Source organism: Balaenoptera acutorostrata, chromosome 4 (assembly GCF_949987535.1).
Source record: "Balaenoptera acutorostrata chromosome 4, mBalAcu1.1, whole genome shotgun sequence".
Classification (NCBI taxonomy): domain Eukaryota; kingdom Metazoa; phylum Chordata; class Mammalia; order Artiodactyla; family Balaenopteridae; genus Balaenoptera; species Balaenoptera acutorostrata.
In genome coordinates this window covers 73,497,877-73,522,801 of record NC_080067.1, presented here as the reverse complement: position 1 = coordinate 73,522,801, position 24,925 = coordinate 73,497,877, and the positions used below count along the sequence as shown (strand labels likewise).

The 24,925-nt window shown below is 35.9% G+C and overlaps 1 protein-coding gene across 2 annotated transcripts in view; it reads right to left on the bottom strand.

Annotated features, from left to right (window-relative positions):
- Positions 1-9,690: 9,690 nt before the first annotated feature.
- Positions 9,691-24,925, bottom strand: part of IL1RAP (interleukin 1 receptor accessory protein) — a 123,768-nt gene continuing 108,533 nt past the window's right edge. Inside the window, exons 9-11 of one of the 2 annotated variants that reach the window (XM_007195207.2) lie at positions 22,191-22,334; positions 20,709-20,852; positions 9,691-10,809 (exon numbers count right to left, since the gene is read on the bottom strand). In XM_007195207.2, coding sequence (XP_007195269.1) covers positions 10,091-10,809; positions 20,709-20,852; positions 22,191-22,334 — 1,007 coding nt within the window. In that variant the 3' untranslated portion in view covers positions 9,691-10,090. Of the gene's footprint in view, positions 10,810-14,864; positions 18,195-20,708; positions 20,853-22,190; positions 22,335-24,925 lie in introns of those variants that run through there. The other variant, XM_007195208.2, reaches the window with a different exon arrangement.

Sequence of the window (24,925 nt, the reverse complement as noted above, 5' to 3'; positions counted from 1 at the left end):
GTTTATCATAGCTTAATGTCCTGTAATTTTGAGCCAATTTAATAACAAGATCACAAATAGAACATCTGCCAATGAGCATGACACTGATTCCAGAATCAGCTGTAATTGCAAATAGTGTGGATCAGGGATGGGAGTCCTTTATTTGGGGGTGACAACCAGGACAGGCATGGTACAGCTGGGACTCTTTCTACCCCTATTTGATCATGGATCATCTGTCCCCAAGCAATGCCAAGGGTAAAATTTAGCGATGATGGATGTGGTGTTGGGGGCCCTAGGATTCCATTATTGAAATTCATTTTACACAGTGATGAACAAAATCCTAAAATGGTACCTTTTATAGAACACTGCATCTATAATGGAGTGGAGATGGAAGAAAGAAAGAGGCAAGGCTCTATTACTTTGTTCCCAATGATATTGGTCATAATTAATTAATTTATTTAACAAAACATCAGTGGAAAAATGTTATGTTCTCATCTTCTTGCTAAGTGCTTAAATTAGAGATTCAATATATAGTATCTGTCCAGAGACACTTACAGTATAGTAGGTGAAAGAGAAATGCAGAAATGCATAATTCAATAACAGAAGTCTTATGAACAATACAACTACAGAGGAAGGAGTATCCAACTCTACCAGGGAACTTTCATAGGTCTGAAAACATTTGAGCTGAACTTGAGGCATTGGTAGAGCTCTAACATGAAGGAGGAAAAGAGGGGGCATTCCAAGCAGAAGTAACATTAGCAAAGGCATATAGAGCATAAAAGTGCATGTCATGTTCAGAAAATAGAGTGCTAGCGTGTATGCAGCTCATATTTTTAGAATTCCTGGGGAGAAGAGAAAAATTTTGAAAGACTTTTGGGAAATAGATGAACAAGAGTTGATGAACAAATGACTCAGGATGAATGGGGAGGAGAGAACTCTGAGATCTCTATTCACTTTGGGCAACTCAACTAGCATTTTATATACTTATGAAGAATCAATTCCTTAGACATCTGACTTTGGATTACTCGGAAGGAATCATGGATTGTACCTTGAAACACACAGGAAAGTCTTGCTTCATTATTATTATATCAACTCCTAGAATATCAGACATAGAAAGGCACATGGTGATCCTTGAATTGTATTGATGGGGAAACTATGGCACAGTTAGTGATTTGCTCAGTATCTCATAGTAAAAGCATTATAGTTTGAATTAGAACTCAGATCTCCTAACTCCATAGATGTTGCTGTTTATACACTATATAATTTCAAAAGCAGTTTCCATTTATTTTTTGGCATGGTGAAATATATGGACATATATCACAATAGAAAGGTCACTTGGATTTTTGTTTGGGTAAAAGATAAGGGCATAAAGCTGTTAAGAAGCCAGAAGGTAACATTTTTTTTCAATCTAATTTACAAAGTAGTGACCTTAGAACTTGAGATTAAAACTGGTTTGGAGAAATTGGAGGCATCAGAGTTGACCTGTGAAGAGGCTCCATGTAAACTTAATGTATTTCTCAAAGCTACTGGCACCAAGCAGTGACAGAAAACAGATAATGGAGGAGAACAGAAGTAAGCTGTTTAGCTTTACATGTGAGAAATGCATGTTACAGGAACTAGGTCTAAACAGACAGAAGTACTCTTTACTATTTATTATTATGAAGTCTTATTGAGAAGAAGACTTGCATCTCTTAAATATTCTTCCAACTATCACTAGACCTTGGATGCTGGTGTGTATGTATATGAGAGGGGAGGGGGTTATTTATGCATTACTAAGTAAACCAAAGAAACATAAAATTATAACATCCTACAGAGTGTCTAGTCCAACTCCATCCATTTGGGGTAGGGGTCTTAGAAGTCTGAGATACAGGGGAGAAATGACTTGATTATTAATATATAATCAATTCATTTCAGAGCTGAGACAAGAACCCGGGTTACTTCAAAGAGAGCAATTACCTGCTCATCCTTCCTCCTGCAGCAGCTGCTTTTTGGAATAAACAGTCACTTCCAATCTCTTTAGAGGCAAGCCCAGAATAAAAGTTCTATTTCAGGACTCAACCCTGGACCAAGAATATGGCTAACCAGCTCCATTTATCTCATCCATCTGCAGTTTTCAGAGCCTGCCTGTCTCTTTGTCGAGTAGAACAGAAAGAGGGGAGGGGAGGAAAAGAAAGAGAGAAAGAAGAGAGAGATAGACAAGAGACAGAAAGAGAGACAGAGACAGAGATACCAGGACTGCAGATGATATAATTCTTCCCCATTCTATAATCTCTCACCAGACAGAAGAAATACCCTAGCCAGAACAAGATAGTTAGCTCTCATTTGAGTTTTGGCATCACTACAGCTAGTTAGCTTACCAGGTTAGGGATGAAGTTAGGAAGGCTAAGGACGAGTCACTTTCCTTTTCTGGACTTCAATTTAACTGAAAAATAAAGGGCTTTCTATGTTACAGTACTGGCTTTAAAATATGTTCACAGATTCTTTGATAGTCCTCCCTTCAAGAGCTGAATTCCCCTCTTCTTGAGTTTGGGCTGGACTTAGGGACTCATTTCTAACCAATAGACTATTGCAGAAGTAATGATATATCACTTTGGAGACTGGGTCATAGATGACACTGAGACTTCTCTCTCTCTCTCATCTCTTCCTCTGGGGTAAACCAGCTGATGAGTCATGACGATACTCAGGGAACCCTACAACCCTACAGGGAGGTCCATATGGCAAGGGACTGAGGCTTCCTACCAACACCCATGTGCCTACACTTGGAAGTGGATCCTGTATCCCCAGTCAAGCCTTCAGATGGCTGCAGCCCTGGCCAACACTCTGACAGTAACTTCATGTGTAACTCTGAGCAAGAACCACCCAGTTAAGCCTTTCCCAAATTCCTGACCCACAGGAAATGTGATGCAGTCAATATTTGTTGTTTCAAGCTGCTGTGGGGTAATTTGTTGTATGGCAATGAAAAACAAATACCGTTATTTTTCAACTTCTTATTTTTTCAGAGACTACAGTTTTTTTTTTTTGTAGTCTTCAGTGTTTAGAGTCATATGAGATTGTATTATCTATTCCCTAATTTTTAGGTATGAACGATTATAGTTAGACCATGTACTGTGGGAAGTACCCTAGGATTCAGCAGGCTAAGGAACTTTTTCTGGACCTCTTCTTTTCCCCCAGCTTTCTTTTATAATATCATCATCATCATCATCATCATCATCATCATCATCATCATCATCATCATCATCGTCATCGTTCCACTACCAAGCATGTAGTTTACACATTTTACAGGTTCACATTTATTATATATTTTTACCTTTTACAACCATACAATGAGGTAGATATTTTATTTTATTCCCATTTTATATATGAGGAAATTGAGTACTTGAGAGCAAAATTATCTGATTGAAAGTCACATAGTTTATAGAAGAATTGTTACTCCAATTCAGGTCTTCTGACTCTAATATTTTTTGCACTGTATCAAGAGCCCTTATAATAGAAGTGATCATTCAACTTTATTTCCTCATACCTGACATCCACTCCACATTTTAGCTTTCAAATCTGATATTTGGGAATTTTTACATATAACCCTTCTCTTTTTTATTACTGAGGTTTGTGAATAACTGAGTGGGTTCATTTATTCTCCCTTTTTTTCTCCTGGTACTTCTTAAAAGTCATCTAATTGTTTTGCCTATAGCCAGGTGTTATACTTTAAACACTCTCCTATTCTAGATGACTGATTGCATGTGTTCTGGCTTTTTCTGGCTATTCAGTTAAGTAATTTCATTGGTGATTTCTATAATTTTATCATCTGTATTTGGTTTTTCTCACATTTTATGTAATTTCATAATAAGATATGAAAATAAAAGACTCAAATTTCAGTATTTGGGAATCAGTTTTAAGTTTTGCACTTTAAGGAAAAGATATTATCTAGAATATTAGGATTTTTTAACCTCTTTACTCCAAATTTGTAATATATCGCTATTGATTTTTCACTGAAACATTTGCAGATATTATAAGGATAACTTGAGGCAGTTATCCTTTACAAGATTATGCATATAAATCATTTTGGTAGATTTAGCAGTCTGGAGTAACCTCAGTTTTTAAAAAGTTGATGTCTAATTCTGGTTAAGAACCACTGTCCAAGGTGTGTTTCAAAACATGGTACTAAATTACAAATCAATTGCAAGCATATGACACAGTTTTTGACAATGGAAAAGTAATAAGTTTTTATGTATGCCTTTGTGTCTTAAATGAAAAATAAATAAATGCATATCAGATTGTATCTTAAGATTTTTTCAATATGGCAATAGAGTATTAATGGTCCCATCACCTGGAGCAGGATAAAAATAGCTCATGATCTGAATTCAGAGTTTATTTTGAATCTTTCTGCTTTCTTTCCATGAGCTCATTTCAAAGAGAATTCTTCCCTTTTAAATATGTTTAAGTGTTTTGAATTGTCCAAAATGAAAACTTTGTAAATTATTCTCTGAAGAATTTGGAGTGTGTCAACAATCTCTTCACTACACTAGAACATAAAACCTCTTCTTTGTTCAACATTGTAACTTATAACCAAATAATATTAAAAACAACGCATATACGTATATGTATAACTGAGTAACTTTGCTATACAGCAAAAATTAACACAACATTGGAAATCAACTATACTTCAATAAAAAAAAAAAAAAGCTCCTTTAGCACTGATCTTCACCACCCCGAAGAGAGATTTTCCTCATGATCAAATGTTATTTCACAGTATTAGAGGAGTCATACAATAATTCAGATTTTAATACAGACAATCCAAACCATAGAGCAGATGCACAGATAGCAGCAGACTTCATAATGCCCACTCTAGCATTTGTCTCTTCCTTCATCTAAGCTTTAACATTTTCAGTTTGAATTCCCTATTTAGCTCTTCGGATAAATGGATAAGTGATGCTTTCTAATGACCATGTTACATGCTCTGCTGTGTTCTAAATGTCTTCAATTCTTTTGAGGCTCCCTGAATATTCAAAAATGAAATGACTCATTGGCAGATAGTTTGAGCATCACATTCTTAGAGAGCTAACTAAAGCCACTGAATGGAAATTAACCAAATACAGAAACTTTCCAATTTTTAAGAATGCTTCCTCTTAACCAGAAGCTATATTTATTATGCATTCCTTCAACGATTTTTCATTGGGGAACATTTAAATACAAGGTCTACACTTTTCTGTACACTGCTTTTTTTCACAACTGTCTGATTTGACACTTTGTCAACCTGAGGTGGGGTGTTGGTAGCAAAGTCCTTCTTTCCTTCATTATCAAAATATGTGACATATCTCAATTTGAAGGTCCCTTGACTCTTTAGGCAATCTCATCTCATTCTTAGACACAAACAATGCTATGTGTTCTCCCAGTTCTATTTCATTCTCCTCTCCAAGGCACACAGGAAAACTACATTTTCCAGCCTTCTCTATGACCAGATCAGTACTTGTAGCTAGTTCTGGCCAAGAGTAAGAGTATTAAATGTCATAGTTAGTCTGAAGTATAGAACAGCAGGAAGCTACACATTTCAGATGGGAATGCTATGAAAAAGTAAGCCCCTATACTGGACATGTAGCATATACAAGAAATAAGTCTTGTTGTATGAAGCCACTGAAATGTTGGAGTTATTTGTTAGCACAGCATATCTTATGAGATTCTGATTAATGTATATGATAAACTACAGCAATCCCATCAGATTCCAAATGTCAGTGTTTGATGTTTCATATATTAAAAATATACTCTATTAACTGCTCATCTATTCAAATATCTCCTTGTGCTGAGGCAACTCCAAGGATTAAACTTGTCCTACATTTTCATCTACTTCCTGTAAACACCTTGTTAAAAGGATGATTCGTAGTCCTCCTTGGCTGGAGAAAATCAGAGCCTACAAGGGTAAAAGAGTAGTTAAAGAAAGATAAAAATGAATGGTTCTTAAACATTTTGTACATCAGAATCACCTGGGAAGTTTATTCCAAGTGCAAATCTGCCCCACTCTCTTGAGTGGGGCAGATTTGCAGACTTTCATTTAGTTAATATTGCATGGGGTCAAGAAATATGCATTTCAATGTGAAACCAAACTGGTTCTGATGTGGGTGCATCAAGAATATGCTTTGAGAAGCCTTAGTCTGGACTCTAATAAAGGCTCTCTCTCCTTATAACATGAATAGTATAAAAATGTAAGACTAGTTTGAAAGAATTCTCATAGGTAGATAGGTAGTTGCTTGTTTGACCCATGGAATACCGTATCTGAATTATCAAGGGTACAATGTTAAAATGCAGACTCCTGGACAATGTCCACTACCTAATAAATCAGTCCCTCTGGAGTAGGAGCTTCACCTGAGATCCTCACTTGTAAGATGCCTCCCAAACAATTTTTAGACACAAAAAGTTTGAAACCATTGCCATAGGGATTGTTTGTCCTTCTGCACAGATTTTTATGATTAGTTCAATTTATTATTCATGACTTTTTCATGAACATTAGTTCAGGAACATTAGTGTTACCAACCACCTCAAATCTTCACACTGTAAGGGAATATATTATTACTAAAGTTTTTACTAGTTATAAGAGTAAGTAATTGGAACCCACAGTGTAAATCATAGCTCCTGAAAGATTATATCTGATTTTCAAGATAAATGGTGAACATATTTTTATTTTGCATTAAGAAAAATACAAATTATTTATGGGGGGGAAATTATAATTTGATCATAGGGTCTAGAAGAAAGAAAAATATTCTACTTTTTAAATGCTTAGATGTTATAATATTTTTAAATGAAATTATATAAAATCATAAGATGACAAGGCCAGATGACACATCAGACAGTTGATATGACATTTAATTAACTGTGTGTGGGTTTACATTAACTGCCTTTTTGATTTGAATGTATAATGGTTCAAATTAAATAGTTCCAATTAGGTGGCTTTGTAACAGACGTACTTCCAATTGAATCTTACAGGAGTAGTTCTACAGTTGACACTGGATCAGGTGTCAGAAGCCTAGATTAGAGGCCCAACCCTATCACTAATTGGCTGAGTGTCATTAAGAAAGTCACTTAATCTGGACAATATGTTCCTGTTCTGAACTGCTTTTGTGCTAAAAAAAAAATGATGTAATAAAATTGATTTGTAAGCCATAAATAATTATGCAAATGGAAATTTATGCAACCACAAGAATGATTTCACTATGTGTATAAAATTTGTCAACAAATATTGAGCACTTACAGTGTGCCAGACACTGTGCTATGAACTTACATGCATTATATCATTTAATGCTCACAAAGTCCAATGAGGTTAATAATATTATCTCCATTTTAGCTAGCAGGAGATGGAGGCCCAGAGATCCCATAGTCAAACAGACAGTTAGGAGAGAAGCAGGACTCACATTCATCTCTACTTGACTTGAAACTTACTCCTAAATAGGCAGTTTTCCTATGTAAATGATGTCCATTTAACTTACAATCATATTAATTCAGTTATGAATATGCATGACCCAAGAGGAAATTCATTCTTCTTATTCACCCACTGAAATATATGGTACTGAATACTGCATTCAATTGTAGCATGTTGGGTCAGGGAATCATGACATAACCTCATCGCTTTTCTCCATACAGTATAAGTATGGTCTATCATCTTTCTGACCCTTGTATAGCTAATACCAAAAATTATGACTTTATATTGCTTACACTGTACTTATATTGTCAATGGAAATTGATACTGACCAACATTTAGCTTTTGAGAACACCGTGATTATCCATCTATGCATTCATAAGAGCTCAGGTGTAATTTTCCATGCCTCTGCCACTAGTCCTTTCACTTATTTTCTTCACTTAGAAAATAATTTATAAATCGTAAAAGTAATGTCTCAATTTCCCCAAAGATATTTTATGGTTTGAGATAGTGTGCTAATAAAGAATAAGACTGATTATAGGTAACAGCATTCTCTCCCTTCTTGGGATTTGGAGCAACTTACATTACCCACTATTTAACAGATTTAGAGAGAGACTACTCTCTGTCTTCCAAGTGAAGATTCTTGAACATAAATCAAGAATGGATTAATCCCTTCAAGAAGGAATGCAGTGTAGAACACGAGTTGTGCTCAATCATTTTCTGCTGGATATTCAGGCCTGTCATTTCCTAATTACAAGTTCCATGTTGAGTCCCATTTACTCTGGAGGGCCCTATTTCTTCATCATATTTCAGCAGGAGAAGGATCTAATTGTTTCTGTTTTCATTATAGAATTCTGTATTTCTCTCCAAGAGGAGTAGTGGTATGAAAACTCTGGCTTCTTTCTCCACCTCTCATTCACTATTAATAACTGAGAATGAATGACACCCATTGGGCCATAGCTCACTAGCAACCAGGGCTCATATACTGAAGGTGAGCGCTCATGTCTGGTATGACCTTTGGCTCCTTTTACTCTGCTCCTGGTCATGAGCAGCAGATTGTGCTTCTAATTTTTTTACAGTAAACCCACCAGGAAGAGGCCCTTTACAGAGTAGATGGAAGGCACACTATTTTCCAGCTTTTTCTCCTTAATGGAGTGTTGGATCAGATCAGCCCTATTCTGAGTGTCCAGATGTCTTCAATTTGGGGAGGAAATAAATGTCTTCCATTATTTCCTTAGGGCCAGTCTGTGTTCTCCAGTCTCAGAATCACCAGGGTTATTTGGATCTTCATTTGACATATGTTTTTTGGGTGAATGCCTTCGTTTTGAAATTACAAACTAGTGGCTCTCCGGATAAATGTATGTTCATGTATTTTGGTTGGTTCTTTACTTTTCGCTTTTCTTTTTTTTTAAAGTTAAAGTCATTCCATAATTGACAGATTACATAAAATCTGGATTTTTAGATTCTTTTGAAAAACTGGACAATCTTCCAACACTGGGGCTAAATCAGTGACAGCAATCAAATGGAGCTAAGTAGAGGATGCTCCCTTTTAAAAAATATATACTCTTCAATTACCTCCAGGCTTAATCATCTCTATTATCTCCCTGACTTGGAAATCAAATGCAATGTGCCTTTTATGATTGTGTTAAAATGTTTAAAGAAATACTTATCTATACCTATGTCCCTATACACATGGGTACTAGATGGAGAGCATTGTGTTATACTTATATCTGGCCCCCTTTTCTCTTTTTTCTTACTTTTGATCCTTGTAGGCACTTGAATTGACTATTCTCAGAATTCTGAATGAGAAGAAGGGATTGGTGTACCAAACTCTACCCTAAACCCTTAACAGTACTGAATTTTTCAGGTGTCATTTCTAAAAATATAATGAGATTTTTGTATAAACCTTCATTTCCTTTGAGACATTTTCTTACTCTCTTTTGGTCCTTTCTCAGATCACTTCTAATACACATTAGAAAGAAACTAAAGAGACATCTAAGTTTTCCTAGTACCCAAACCAAATCACAATTTCCTTAAAGGGAATACTCTTCAGATATGAATTTAAAAGCCATAAAAGGTAGAAGGGAGAGAGAGAGGTAAAAATTTGTTAGTACAAATGAAATCACATAAAAATATAACTTTATTGATGCTAACAACTTTAGGCAGTTTAGAGAACACTAGTTTACAGTGAGACACAGGACACCATGTATCCTTGTGTGGGAGTATTTGGTTCTTCCTGGGAAAATGTGCTGTAGGTTTTCTGTTGAGCTTAGTCCTACAGCTTCCATCAAAACCAATTTCTTTCCATAATGCTCCCTCAAGATACACATACCCTGTAAGTGTCATAGCCCAAGTACAACTGACTGACTTATAACATGAGGTTGGTCAACAAACTCAAAGGAAACACAATAAAATTCTTTGCTCCATTTAAAACCATTGGGCAAGAGAGAGGATCAGACTTTAGGCAACTTGCACATACTGACCTTCTAGGGCCCAAGAAGAGTGTGCTCTTCTGAGGCCGTTAGAGACAATAAGTCTGGATTCGGGTCCTTCAGATCTTTTGTCTCCTAGAAATAAATAGTTTTTAAAAATCAATAAAGGGGACACAATCTGATAGTCCATTAGATGATAAAAATGTCAATTATTCCCATAGGTTCATGACACAAAATGGGCTGGTAGAAATAGCAGCCACCACCCACCACACAGTAATTATAGGATATAAAAGTCATTGTTATTGGATAAATCCGTGAAATGGTGAAGAGCAAGGGCTGAGATCTGGGGAGCAGGGGGTTCCAATCTGGTGCCATTTTGTATCCATTGAGTTTCTGACTCTTGGGGAACAGGCTTACAGAGGTGTGTCTCCCACTGGGGCTGGGTATGAATCTCTGCCCGGCTTTTGCTCCTAAGCTGACTCTCTCCTTCACAGTAGGTGACACAGCAGCGACAGGCTGCAGAGGGCTTCCCTCTGTGCTTGGACGTCGTGTCTGGGGCTGGAGAGGCATCTGCAGCCCTCCCTGAGCTCTGGAGTTCTGGGGGCTCTTTCAAACGACTTCTCCTCCTTTGAACGTGGTCCAGACTGATGTCGGACTGGGAAGAGCAGCTCTCATTCCAGCCAGAGCTGGCACTCAGACTTCTCAGGGGAAGAGCCAATCGCAAGGCCTTCCAGAATTTAGAACCAGAATGTTTAGACTTCTCTCCCTTCCAGCTCACAAAAGACACAGACTCTTTCAGCTGCAGGATGCTTGGGTGTGGATGCTCAAGGGGACGATACTCAACCACAATGAGCTTGGTGGCAATGGAGTTCTGACACATGACACCCAGTTTGAACTCCAGCATGCTGATGCTCTTTTCTGTCACATAGTCTGGACTCAGGACAACAATCATCCTCCGGCTCCTTTGAATGAAGTCAAAAACTGCTTCCACTGTATCTATAGGAAAATGGAAAGATAGGACAATGCCTAGTGAAAACTTATATAGGTTTCAGTTCATTGTTGACAATCCTGCAAAGGACAGGCAATGAACACTTGAGAATATAAGATCTAAGTGTTAAATAATCTACCCAGGTAAGGAATCTCATCTACACTACTGTTATCAATGGTTGCAAAGTATCTGCTACCTTTAAGGATGAGGAATTAACCACCTCTAAAAGCAGCTAATTTCAGCTCCGTTGGTAAATAATTTCTTGTTTTGAAATTCCTTCCACTTTTATCCAGTGGTCTTGGAGCTGACATTTTAAAATATCTGAAATATTTCATAATTATTGTGATCTCATTGTATTTTCTTCTCATCTCTAGATTAAATGATTTCATGAATTTTGTTATTCTCCATATGATGCAGTATCAAGTCTCTTCCCCACTTTTATAATTTTTCTCTTAATAATATTCAGTTTATGTATGTGTCTCCTAAAAATAGTACCCTGAACAGGACTGAACATAATGCTCCAGACATAGTCTTATCAGTAAATGTCAATAGGGCATTACTACCTCCTAAGATCCACAGTTATAGTTCTTGCTACTTAAAATGTTTGGATATTGCAGACAGTTCATAGTATTGACCGTGTTGTCAACCAAAATTCCCTTTCTTTTTTTCTTGTGTGTATGTGTGAAGGATTGGCCTGGAAATCAATTAAAGGGTCAACAAGGATGACAAAAATGACTGGTAGAAATCGGGCAATTAGTTGAGACTTTGCATGAAGCATTCAATTCTAATAGTTATTCAGGTGAATTTGGACAGAACCCAGTGGAAAGTTCTTGAGATAAAGTTCTTGAGATAAATGGATAAATCTCACTCACTGTGAGATTTAGGATCTTAAACAATGTGATTTTCTAAAGGAAAGGAATTCCAAATTTATAAATGGCAGCCATTGACAACTCTGAAGACAGGTACTGTGGACAGACCATGAGGTTGAGTGCCTATGCTTTTGAGGCCAGGGGCAAAACACTGACAGAGAAACTTTTCAGCCTGTGAAGACAAGCTGGAAGTTTGCAGTGAATTGGATCATGAATTTGACAGGGGATGAAGGAACTGTGCTCTTTACCAGATTATTTATTTCCAGTTGATGAATTTAACATGAATTTGAAGGAAAATCAAACGAAACATGCTAAATGTTTAAGAACTTTTGATTGGTTTTATCAAGAGCATGAAGTGTTTTAGACAACTTTGTTGCACTCTTAAAAGATAAATCTAAATTTTCACTTATCTTCAAAGCCCGCCTGTGTGTGTGTGTGTGTGTGGGTCTTGGTAACTCCTTTGTCCTCTCCGGTCCTACTCAGAATCTTATGTTGCTGCCTTTCATAAACCTGAGAATGTAAGGGTAGGAATTCTACTGTTTCTCCTGTATCATGATAAATATGATATAACCCTAAGATAACATGGATAGTTTTTCAACAAAAGGAACTTGTGCAAATTGTGTGTGGGGGGGAGTGTGTGTGAGTGTGGGTGTGGGTGTTTCACTTCAAAATAGTCACTTTAGGAAAATGTTTGTTCTGTCCAATGAGGGTACCACTGTTGAAAATAAAACATTGTCTTAGATCCTCTAAAGAAAATTGTCTTTAAAGCCTATGGCTTTTTTTGTTTGTTTTTAACTTTGGTACCTCACCCTGAAAATGGAGGATTTGCATTTGAGAGAGGGTAATGCTAAAAAAACCAAAACAAAATAAATATGAATTGTGGAATTCCAGACATTGAGGAATGGATATAGGATATGCTTCTCAGATAAGGGTTGGGCGATACCTAGGGGTATTCACATAGTACTTTGAAGGAAACTGCCTCCTTTATGGCCTATTTTATTATCTTCCATATTGTCAAACTTCATATTTGAGGATGTTATTACTATTTTTTAATGCTGAGTATTACTTGGAGAGGGCATCTTAAATTAGGTCATTTATTCTGTTTGGCTCAAAAAAAAAAAAAACTGAGGTGTGGCTGTAGATTGATAAGATCAGTTTTCTAGTGTCGTACTAAATTGGTTTTGAAGTCACACTTTCTGATCTAGAACTCTTCACTATTCCAGAACACTCCGGCGTGTAAAAGTCGTAATCTCCTTGGTATTAACTTGAAAGTAGAAAGAAAAGCAAAAGAAAACGGGCTGTAAATTTGTTCTTTGGCTAGTTTACTGGTGTATGAAAGAGTAGCAAACCTCTCTCTTTCTCTCTCTCTTAAAACTTGAAGTACAGATTAAAAAAATGGGGGCACCTAATTTGGAAGATGAATCTGAATTCAAATATTGGTTTCTCCATTTATCTTAATATTTTATCTTAATAGTATAATCATTTATTTTAATATCTTTAAAAGTTTGAGTTCATCCATCTATAAAATGCATATAATGAGAGCAAAATTGTAGGATTGTTAGACAATTCACTGATACCTATAGGTAAATATCTAGTGCATGGTACGCTTTTGAATTAATCACCTTGATTAAATTATTATTCAATAATAATAATACAAAATTGAATAACAATATTATTATTGTTAATAACAATATTTTATATTGTTTATAACAATAAAAATAATACATGAACAATATAAAAATAATGTATAGACTAATGATTGATTCTAATGGTAACTTTAAAGAATCATCTTAAAATGTGGATTTTAATTTTTAAAATTCTGTCTATTCAGTTTAAAAAATACTACTGGAATACTTAATCTGTTAGCCCATGCTAAAAATACCTCATATCCCTTGAGCAGAAACAGAGAAATAGACAGACTAGTTGCTGAACATGTCTCTTCTGTTATACTGCAAGTTTACTTGTGTTAAAGACCTAGTAACCTCAGTAAGTGACTGAAAAATACATCTTAAGAATTTTAATAGGGTCAGTAATAGCCAGGTAGCCATCATATCCAAACTATTGATATTGAAACTGCTGATATTGAAAATAGTCACCACTGTGTTCCAGTAAGTCATTTTCAAAGTTGGAAGCAACTTCAGGATCATCATTACTTATACAATGCAACAAAACCCTTTACAAAGTCTCAATAAGATCCATCAAATCTCTGCTTGTACACCTCTAGTCATGGCGGTGGGGCTAATATCTCCAAAGACAGTGAAATACATTATTGTTTAGCTTTGCTTTACAGTTGCTTCTGAAATGAGTAGAAATTGTTTTCTTGTAACTTGCATCCATTGATCTTAAGTCTACTCTTTGGAGACTGGTTTGAAACTGGGAAATTCTTCAGTAGGAAGATCTTTACTAAGCTAACCAGCTCAGTTATAGAGATCCAATAAATAATCTTGGAATAAATGAATAAGATTTTTTTTTAAAGAGCAAGAAATCTTCCCTGTCACTACAGACTTAATATTAACTCAAAAGAAAATGCCTTTCCAAATATTTATCACTGATTTGTTTGAAATTTGTGATAGAAATGCATATTTGATTCAAATTATCACCTGTTAACTAACAGCAAGGCATTAGTTAATTGATCTCCTTTCAAAGCAACTGCCTTAGGGTTGTGTTAAAACCCATAAAAGGTAAGAGATTACTGTAAGCTGCTCAAGTTTCAAGTTGAACAAAAAAGGAATAGGCTTGTGTCTTTATTTTAAAACTCTCTCCTCTCTCTCTCTGCCTCTCTGTTATTCTCTCTCTGTCTCTATTCCCCATCTCTCTCTCTCCTTCTCTCTCTCTCTCTCCCTCTGATTCTCTCTCTCTCTCAATCCACACACACACACACACAGATACATACACACAGATACATACACACACATACACACACACATATACACACACATACACACACACACACACACACACACACACACATCTGGTATACTAGATCAACCCATTTTAATTAGTAACTCTTTTACTGACATGTAAAAAAAATGTTCTTGAGTTGAAGTTCCCGGTTTTCTCAGATTTTTCTCAGAAAGAGAAAATTAATGTCTCTTATAACATTTCTTTTTCTAAGTGTATCATTAATCTTTGTATTCTCATTCCTTATGCCCAAACATGAAAATAAAGACATAAAACACATGCACAAAATAAAATTCAAAGCTTAAAATAAATGGTTTATTTTTAAAATAAACAAATTTACAAATCATTGGAAAATGGAAAATACAAAAGTTTATGAATAAAATAAAAAAGATAACCTTAATATATGAAAACCTATGGAAAGAAAATAGATAATTAACAACTGGAGTAATGCTTTTGTTCCCCAATACAATGAAGTCCTTGTTTATTAGACTCCTAGGGAATCATCTAAATTACAATGCAGAAAAATATTAAATAATTTTATATGACTGTGTAATTAGACACTCTATATATCATGTTTTTTTGTTAACTTGGGTGCAGAAGATCTTTATATTGTATATCTAAAACCATTAAGGTTTTTCTTTTTAACATTAGATACTTTTATTTTTAACATTAGAGAGCGATTTCTTCTTGTTCTCCAAATTATGTTTCTCCATCTCCCTCAGATAATCTGTATTGGGTATCTTCTGGGACATAAAACAAAAAATCTTGAAAGAAAATTATCTTAAGATGAGACATATCATTTAGATTTGAGTTGCTTTAGATTTTAGCATTTGGAAAATTTCAGTACCAAATACAGGAATATAAATAGGACAAGAAGTATGAAGAAGTTTCTAGGGGTACCAAACAGCATTTGGGGTAAATATAAAATCCAAAAGTGCAAAAAGAATGCAGCATTGGCAAGAGAACAGCCCCTTGGTAATGGGGCTGTCCTTCATTTACCTAAAATTCATCCTAGAATTGATATTCAAATCTTATCTGAAGCCAGCTCTCCTCTGGTCTTGTGAGTGAAGGGTTAATAAGAGGAGTAATTGTGGTTTCTAATAGAGGAGCATAAATAAGGCTAAAAAAGTTAGATCCAAGAGTGACCCCATACCATAGGTTTATGGTCAATGATTCATGAAGGTTTTTTTAAATTTAAAATAATCATTAACTCCTCTGTAGAAAAATGATTTATTAAATAGACTTTAATACCTCAGGAGGACACAAATGTAGTAGATAGTTTTAGAATTGCTTATCAACATTCATACTACTAAGATAAGGATCTCCTTAAATTATGAATTCTCATTTTTCATAGGATACCCAGCCTCATTTATAGGTCTTTTTATTTTCTTTTCCTGTATTACTTAACAGTCCAAATAGAGATTTATCTCTCCAGTAGTTGAGCACTAAGATTAATATAGCTTAGTTTCTAAGAGTGTGTGCTCAGAACATAGTAGATGATCAGTTAATGCCAGAGGGTTGACTACTGCTTAGCAGTGACCATGGAAGCTCTGTGCACAAGAGATTCCGCTGCACCCAGATCAACTGTGGCAGTAGTAAGTTATTTATACTAATTCAGGGAGAGCAAGAGCTAACAACAACTATCACTCTGTGAGCTGTAAATTCACAAATATTAATGTACAGAAAACACTGACACAAAAATATTACAGTAAAGAAGGTAATTTAAAAACTGGATAAGAGTTCCAGTAATTCATTATATTGTGCCAATGACTATTTAAAGTCATATGTCTGTATGTGTATATATAGTGTGAGTATGTGTATATATATATATATTTATATATATAACATATACAATTCATGTATGTATATATGTATATATATGTAATTCATGTGTATATATATGCAATATATATACATATATAATTCTTGTGTGTATATACATACATATATTTTAAAAACTCTATATGTAACATAGATATTCACCACTCTGTAAACTCTGGACTTAGTTTTCACTTTTCCAAGTCTTAAGAACAGTAAAACTTTACTTAAAACAAACTAAAACACGTTTCATTAACAGTGACTATTCAGACTGACTTGTTTGGAGTGAGTGTATTAACTGTACCAGTGAATAAAATATGAAAAATGCTTGGGGTCCAGTTAATGCTCTTAGAATATTCATGCTAAAAGCACTCTCAAGGTCACTAAGTCTAAATTTCACACTTTACAATAGGGAGACAGAAACAAATGAGAAATTACTTTCCTAATATTCACATTAGCAAGGTTGAGATTAAAAGACAAATTGACAAACACCCTGTTCTGTGCTTTTCTCATAAGACAGAAAATGCCCTAAAAGCTTTTTCCTGTTATTTTACTTGATATTAGCACCATTAAAAGAAGCTTCCTATCCGACTGAACCAAGTGAGGAACCACCTGCAAACTCCCAACGACTGACACAAGATGCAGTAGGTAGGGAGATGGAATGATAAATATGGGTCAACCTACAGATAATCGGGAGTTTAATAAAAATTACTATACATTTTTCAAGTTGACAAATATGATATCAATTACCTGAGATAGAGGACATGGGTTGCATAGTAGGAGACAATTCAGGCAAGCCCTTTAAACCAATTACTGTCTAAGGAACATTTTCAGTTACTCTGCTTTGTATCGTCCTAAGTGGTGTCAGTCTTGCTAGGAGGGTGTCTGGTACAGCTGGATGAGCAAAAGAGTTTTAATCCTTAGCTAAAATAAATTTAGGCCCTGATTATCTTTTTAATGGATGAGTAAAAATAAAAGAAAAAGAAAACTATACTTGGAAACTCATAATGACTCTGTTAACAGATGACTCATCTTTAAGGGGTCTTTAAATCCACAGCAAAGCCTGCCCCATAATGTTAAGATTATTTCAAAAGAGAGAGAGAGAGAGAGAGAGAGAGAGAGAGAGAGAGAAGATAGAGATGAGTAGGAGCAGGGATGGAGGATGCAGAAGGGGAAATTCGCATTAACCAGGTCTTTGTCTGCAAAGAACATAGTAACATCAGACGCTGGTGACAGGCGGTGGCACTAGCGTTCTAAGCCTTACTATTGCCTGAGGAAGCAGAACAGCTCTTTCTACAGTCACCCTGAATTTATCTCTATGGGGAGGCTTCCATAGAATTTTTTTCTGTCCATGAAGCAATAAATTGGGAATAAAGAAGGGGGGATTCTTCCTTCCTGGAGTACCCTTGGATCTTTTTACCCCTTTCATTGGCCCTTTCATACATTTTTCAAGGATGAATAGGAGAGACCCTGCTCGCCACTTCTAGACCACCTGGAAATTTTCTTCACTGGCATGGCCACCTGCAGCTGCTTCCAAAATCTGCCCTGCGGATACTTGGACTTCTCCCCTTTCCATTTAATGACTGTGAGCACCGTCTTAGCCCTCTTCAGCTCTTTCACCTTCGTCTCCTTCACAGCTTTGTACTGTACTAAAATGACGTTGATGTTGCCCCGAGAGGCCATGTTTTCTAGGCCAGCCTTGAGCTCCAGGAGGGCTTGGGTTCCCTGGAGCACGTAGTTGGGGCTTAGGACAACCAGGAGGCGTCTGCTTTTCTGAATGAAGCTCAAGGTCTCATCTGTGACAACTGGGAAAGAAAACACCATGGGGATTAGTGTTGGCCAAGAACTCCCCCAAGGTACAGGGCTTGAGGAGCAAGGGAAAAGAAATTAGGGTAACAGCCTGAGAACTGAGGTGAAACTTTTTACGAAGAACACTTAGTCCTTAGTCCCAATCACTTCGTTCACAAAATGTCACTCTCCTCCGGGGAATAGAAGCTATATGTACATATTCCAACCCAAAAAGAGTTCTAAACAAGCATAAAGCCAAAATGTATTTCCATGACCTTGGTCTTCGAAAGCATTATTCGGGACATGAAGAATGAGTGGGTTGTACTGAAATCAATTTCTTCAAACCGTGTTACATGTCGTGGCCCAGCAAAATCAGCTCCTGAGCCCTTTCTCCCCAAAGACACCCATGTATTAACTCTCTAGTGCCAGCGAGCATTCAAAAAATATACATTATAGAGTCAAAGTCATAGAAGTTCATTTTTCACTAACACAGGACAGCCAGAGTAGAACTCTTCATTTTTTGAAACTCCCTCTCTATTGCCAGACACCTCCCCGACTCAGACTAGCATCACTATGTCATTGGAATATGAAATTAAGAAAATCTATCCAACTGAATGGCATTTTGGCTGGTAACACATTCTCAGCTCAGCTTTCTATTCTGCTCTGTTCTGGAACCTAAATTAGTCCCTGAATCTTTCTCTTTAAACTCCTATCATTACTGTGAAGCCATGTGTTTTGGCAGCTGCTAGCTGATGTGTGTGCCTTCGCTAACAGGTGAATGATTTCTTCATGTCCAAAAAGAAGAAGAAAAAGCAGGGAAAATGGAAGTGCAGTGTAATTTTATTCTGTTGTCAAGGGCTCAGATTAGTTCCTATCACTAAATTCTTGGGAATAATCTATCTCCTCGAGGTTGCTTATCAAGGACTGAATAATCCTTTACCTGGGTTCAGATAGAAGCCAACTCCAGGGAATGCACCAGTGTTATGGAAAGCTATTTCATGGCTTACAATACTCCCCTAAGCAGTCATTTTACGCCTTAATCTTCGCAGGTACAGAGGCAGTGGGGAAAGACTTGCAATTAAAATAGCATGTGCAGCCTAGAGGAGAATCCAGGAATAAGTAATTGTCTACTCCAAGCAGTATTCCTGGAGGCTGACTGTATGTAAGTAGGGAGAGAGACCCAGAGGCAAAGGGGACTGAGTGAGAAGAGCAGGGAGAATGCAAAAGATCACAAGGATCAACCATCAAAAGCAAGATGCAAGAGTAATTATGTAGAACCTGAATTCTTCAAAGAACTATCAATCCCTACTGGAGGGTCTTACATTGTTGTTATACTATGTATCTTTATATAACTTTTCACACAGTAGTAAATATCTGTTGAATGGCTGTATGAATGAATAAATAGATAAATAAATTATTTAGGATTTTAAGCCTTAAAATGAGTGGAATTTATCCTTTAACTATATAGTCAAGTCATAATTTCCTGGAAAAATTATACTGAAAGAGATATCCGCCGTAGAACAGAAGCATGATGGACTTTTGGGTGATGAATGGGGAGATACAGTAAGTGATCCAGCTAATTCAAAATAAGAATAAACATTAATGTCTATTCTCTATCTTAGTTACCAATGTAACCTTGAAAAAAACATGTTAAGTGATTAAACAGGATTTTAGGGGAAGAAAATAAATTAGTTTGTTGTAAAGATTAGAGACATTACATGCATTTTTACCAGTATGGAGTTTAACAATGGGTTTAGGAGCGCTACTGTGCATTTATAAAACAGACTCAAATGTACTATCACTTTATGTGTTACTGTTTGGATCTGAAAATTAGAGGTATACTTTTATTTAAAATCATTCAGCATTTCGAACTTTTTAAAAACCTATTAGAATATACTGGCCTTTGTAAAATGTTAAGCTTATCTCAAATGTGTAATCTGATAGAAAGGAAGAAACAGACACAAGGAAAGGGGGGATGTGAGTAGCACTGGTTTGCCAGAAAACAAGGGTGAAGAAAAGGAAATTAGCAAATGCCACAGGGAAACATTCTACTTACTATCAGTAAGTAATATAAAGAAGGATTCCATGCACTCTCTTCTGCATCTCATTTTTAGTAAAATTGAGTAAACCTCAGTCTTTATAAAAGCGTTTGTTTAAACTCAGTCTTTGTGAAAAAAATTAGAGGCAGATTAATGCAAATTAGCTAAACCTTCTAAAAATCTAAATGTGAGTAAACAAAATGTTTAAAGCTGTGGCACTTAGAGCTCTAATCCACCGTGCATCTACACTTTTTTGACACTAAGTTTTTAAAGCTTACCTGGGAAAATATTTTAATACCATACACTGTACTTATAGTCTACATCTTACAGTGTAGATTTATTCCTAGAGTCTATTACATCAAAGCATTGGACATTTAAATGTCCAAAGATGCCAACATAGAGCTGTACCATGACTCTTGTACGTGACCCAAAGCTAAGGATCTTCTCTGCCTTTTAAGTGTAGCATCACCTGTATTCATCTGAAATACCTACTTCCCCCAGGTAGACTGTCTCGGTCAAAGATGCACAGCTTGTATCCAAATTCATTCTCCAAGACTCCACGGAGGGTCAGTAATACAAATTCTTCTTCTTCAGCATTCCTTGCATAGGATACATAAATATCATATTCCTTCCCATCTAGGAAAAATTTTAAAAAAATAAAAAACAGAAAACAGAGATCCAATATAAATTAGGAAAGTTTCTCAATAGTATTGCATTTTTTTCTGAAATCGAACTTTTGAATATTAGACATTTTCATTTTTTACTTATATAAATTAGCTGACAGATTTCAGTGTGATTTCCCACCTGTGACAGCTCTCCAGGCAAAATGACTATTTTAAGGTGTAATTGCAAATTTTATCTGATGTGTCTTCTCCTCTCATCTCACGGAGTTCAGATTTTGTAGCGGAGAATGAGTGAGGTTTGGCTCATTCAACTATGAATTAACAGAGTCAGGAAGCAAATACTCAATCATAGATGCTGGCAATAATAGCATGCAGAAAATTTCTAGTTCCTATCCTAGTATGTCACTCACTAATACGTTAGAATTATAAATTGAGCAAAACCTTGAGAAACTGTCTACATTATGTACACCTGAAAATATCTACAATTAAAAGTATACTTAGATTCAATGAATCTATCTTTCTCAAAATTGCCTAATTATAAAAATCACCTCTCATTAAAAATACAGGTTCTGTGTCTCTTCCACAAACCCACTCAATGACAATCTTTATGGGATGGGTCTAAGAATCTATATGTTAAATGTTTCATTCTTGTCACCAGGCACATATGCACTAGAACAGGGCTCCTTAAACTTTAATGTGGATATATGAATCATTTCGGGATACTGTTGAAATATAGATTCTGATTCAGAGTAGGGGTTAGGCTTTAGATTCTCCTTTTAGTAAGCTCCCATGTGATGCTTCTGGTACATGGATCACCTGTGGTTACAAGGAGTGTGGACATGCAGGGTCCAGTACAGTAGCCACAAGCCACAAGTGGTTATTGAGCACTTGAAATGCAGTTGGTCTGAATTGAGATATGTTATATGTGTAAAATACAATGCATACTGAATTTTGAAGATTTTTAGTACCAAAAATAAGACTAAAATACCTCTATTAACTTAATATTAATTATAAGCTAAAAATGATAGTATTTGGAATATATTAAATTAGATAAGATATATTATTAAAATTATTTTCACTTTTTCTTTTACTTTTCCTTATGTGACCACTAGAAAAATATTAAATTTCATATGTGGCTTGCATTGTATTTCTATTCGAATAGTGCTGATCTGAACTAAATCACATATTGACCCAAGAAAGCAGAATAATATTCATTAGGAAGATTTTCAATAGCAAGGGCTGAAACAAAAGGTAGTCTAATTACATCTTCCAATTAATCTAGGCTTTATCAAGCCAACATGTTTTCTAAAGATGACAGTAGGGAGATTTACAACAAACTTTCATTACTCACCTAAAATGGTTTCATCCGTTCCAAAATGAGCCCGGTAAAATAGGACCATCTCTAGCCAGTAAACATGGTAAACAACAATGAGAATCACCACCAGTAGGACTGTGGCTCCAAAACCACATGCCAGTTCCACTGTGTACCTTGGAGCTAGCATTGGAATGAACAACAAAGAAACAAACTGATTTGTACGTGGTGATTGCGGTGACCCATCATCCTGTAAATAGCTGTTTACACCAAGCAGCTGAGCCATGAACCTGACTTAACATGTGTGAACAAGATAACATGGTAGAGGTTAAGCACTATGTTTTAATACTAGACTGTGGCATATTTATCTTTTTGTTTCCAGAAACTGGCATAGAAGGTGTTTTTCAACTATTAGATGATTTGAATAGAATTTGATGATATACAAATTAAAACAGAATCTTATCATTGAGAATTTAAAAGGTCATCCAATTAAACTCACAAACTGACGTCTGAATCTCCTCAAAAATATTTTTGAAAAGTAACTCCATCCTCTGTTTGTGCATCTCTTACCTGGACCAGCCTATGATATTGGTAGAATTTTAATTGCTGGAGCAGTTGAATTGAGAAAACATTTTAATGTGTTTATATCAGTCTTAATTTCCTCCTCTTGTCCAGTGCCATATGGAAGAAATTTAATTCCTTTTTCTTTATATTTGGCAATAGGCCTCAAAAAAAATCTTATTATCATTGAGCAGAAAATGAGGGTATCCACCAAATGCTGAGTATGCTTGGCCCTGAAAGTATCTATCAGGTCTACATTACTAGGATACACATTCTACAAGCCTGCTGCTCCACCCTTTCTCACTCCCCATTAAACTATACATTTATGGTCTTCTAGGTAGAGACTATGTCTTCTTCATCCATCTTATCCCGAGAATTTCTAGGATCTGAATAAGCATTTCTGTATATAACACTACACACTTGTGGGATACTTAAAATAAATCTAGTACTATACTAGTATTAGTAACTTCATTTGGCTGTTTTATTAGCTTGTGATAATGAAACTTAAGAGTTTGAGATGGAACAAAATATTTACTGGATCTGAAGCAGAAATGGCTTAAATTATGTATTAGTTGATTTGACAATTACTTACTGATATCTACTATTTGCTAGAAGCTGTCGAAGTTATAATGGTAGATAAGACAGGAAGGGTCTCTGCCCTCTTGGGGCTAATAGTCTAATGCAGGGAAGTAAAGGAGGAAATAAATAAATAAGACAGTTACTTTTAGACAGTGATCAGTGTTATAAAGGAAATAAACCAGGATAATGTGATGGAGTGACCTAGGGGAGGGGTTGGGGCAGGAGAGGTATATCAGGTATGGTGGTGAGAAAAGGCCTCTTTGAGCACCTAAACATCATAGGTGTTAAGTGTTTGCCAGGACTAGGCATAGAAAAATTTTCTTCAAAGCTGGGATTGTTATCAAGCCTTCCTGACTCCGAAGTTCAGAGATCTTTGCACAACACTACAATGAAGTTCAATTATTGATCATATACTAGTGGAAAAATCCCTTTTAAAACAGGTAGCTATTCTAAGGGGAAAATGTTGAGCAGCCTGGAGAGGCATCTGAAGTTCTCTTATTAAAGGGAATAATCATTAAGTTTCGAGTTCATTATCCTAAATTCAGGGTATTAATCCTGATGCAGATACAGCCTGGGACTCAGCAGTGCAGAATTATTAGGTACTCTTGTACTCATCCCATGAACAACGGTGCTTTAAAATAAGAAAACTCTCATGATAAAATGCCAGAAGCTGTGTCAGTGCAGTTGATGAGAATTTACTAAGATCAATCTGAGTAGCTGGCATGAAAATTGCTGTGTCCTTGGTATTTCTGAGTACATGTTAACAACATACTGGGTTAATTCCCACTGTCACCTTCATTATTTGCTCAGTTATTTTGGCTCCCTCTGGGTGGACATTTCACAATAAGGAAAAATAAAAGACGTCAGTGGATGCACTAACCTGAAATGGATTTTTTAAAAATATCAATAGTTACCTTGCTTAGTGATCAAGAGATAAATTATACTCATGGCTTTCCCTCTGCCACATTCATTTTACTACTGCCTATTTTATTTCTAGTAGAGCTTTTTAATTTTGTGTCATACAATGATATGTGTCATATTTACAGATTGTATTTTGTTGGACCATCTTGATGATATCAAGAAGTTCCTAGTGTTATTTAACTAATTGAACTCTTAAGATAAATAATTCACAAGGCTGAATTTCTAAATGGTTTGAATCACATTCGGGAAGTGCTCTAAAAAGCTTTCATATACAGCTTTGCCGGCTTGTAGGGAAAGGATGACCCTTAGCCCACATTTTCTGTCTGCCCCACATTGATCCTCTGAGCAATCCCATACCAAAGGGTTTCCAATCAAAAGGGTGATGTAATTTGAACAAATTGGACTCCTAAACTGCTTCTATCTTTGATCTCACTGATAATCTCAGTCAGGAGGGAGTAAAATTTAGCGATTTGCTCTGCTGTTACTCTCTGAATCAGAATTCCCTCCATCACTTTTGCAATTCTATAGTAATGGCAGGCTCCAGAGCCCAGATTTCCAGCTAACCACCTGATTTGTTTGGCTATCATAGTGTGTTAAAATTTGTGCATTTTGGACTTCAGCTTCTGATCTTAGAGAAGCGATTGGGGTAGCATTCTCTCTATAATATCTAAAATAACAACTTTTCAAGTTTGGACAACTGGTTGTGCAGGAGT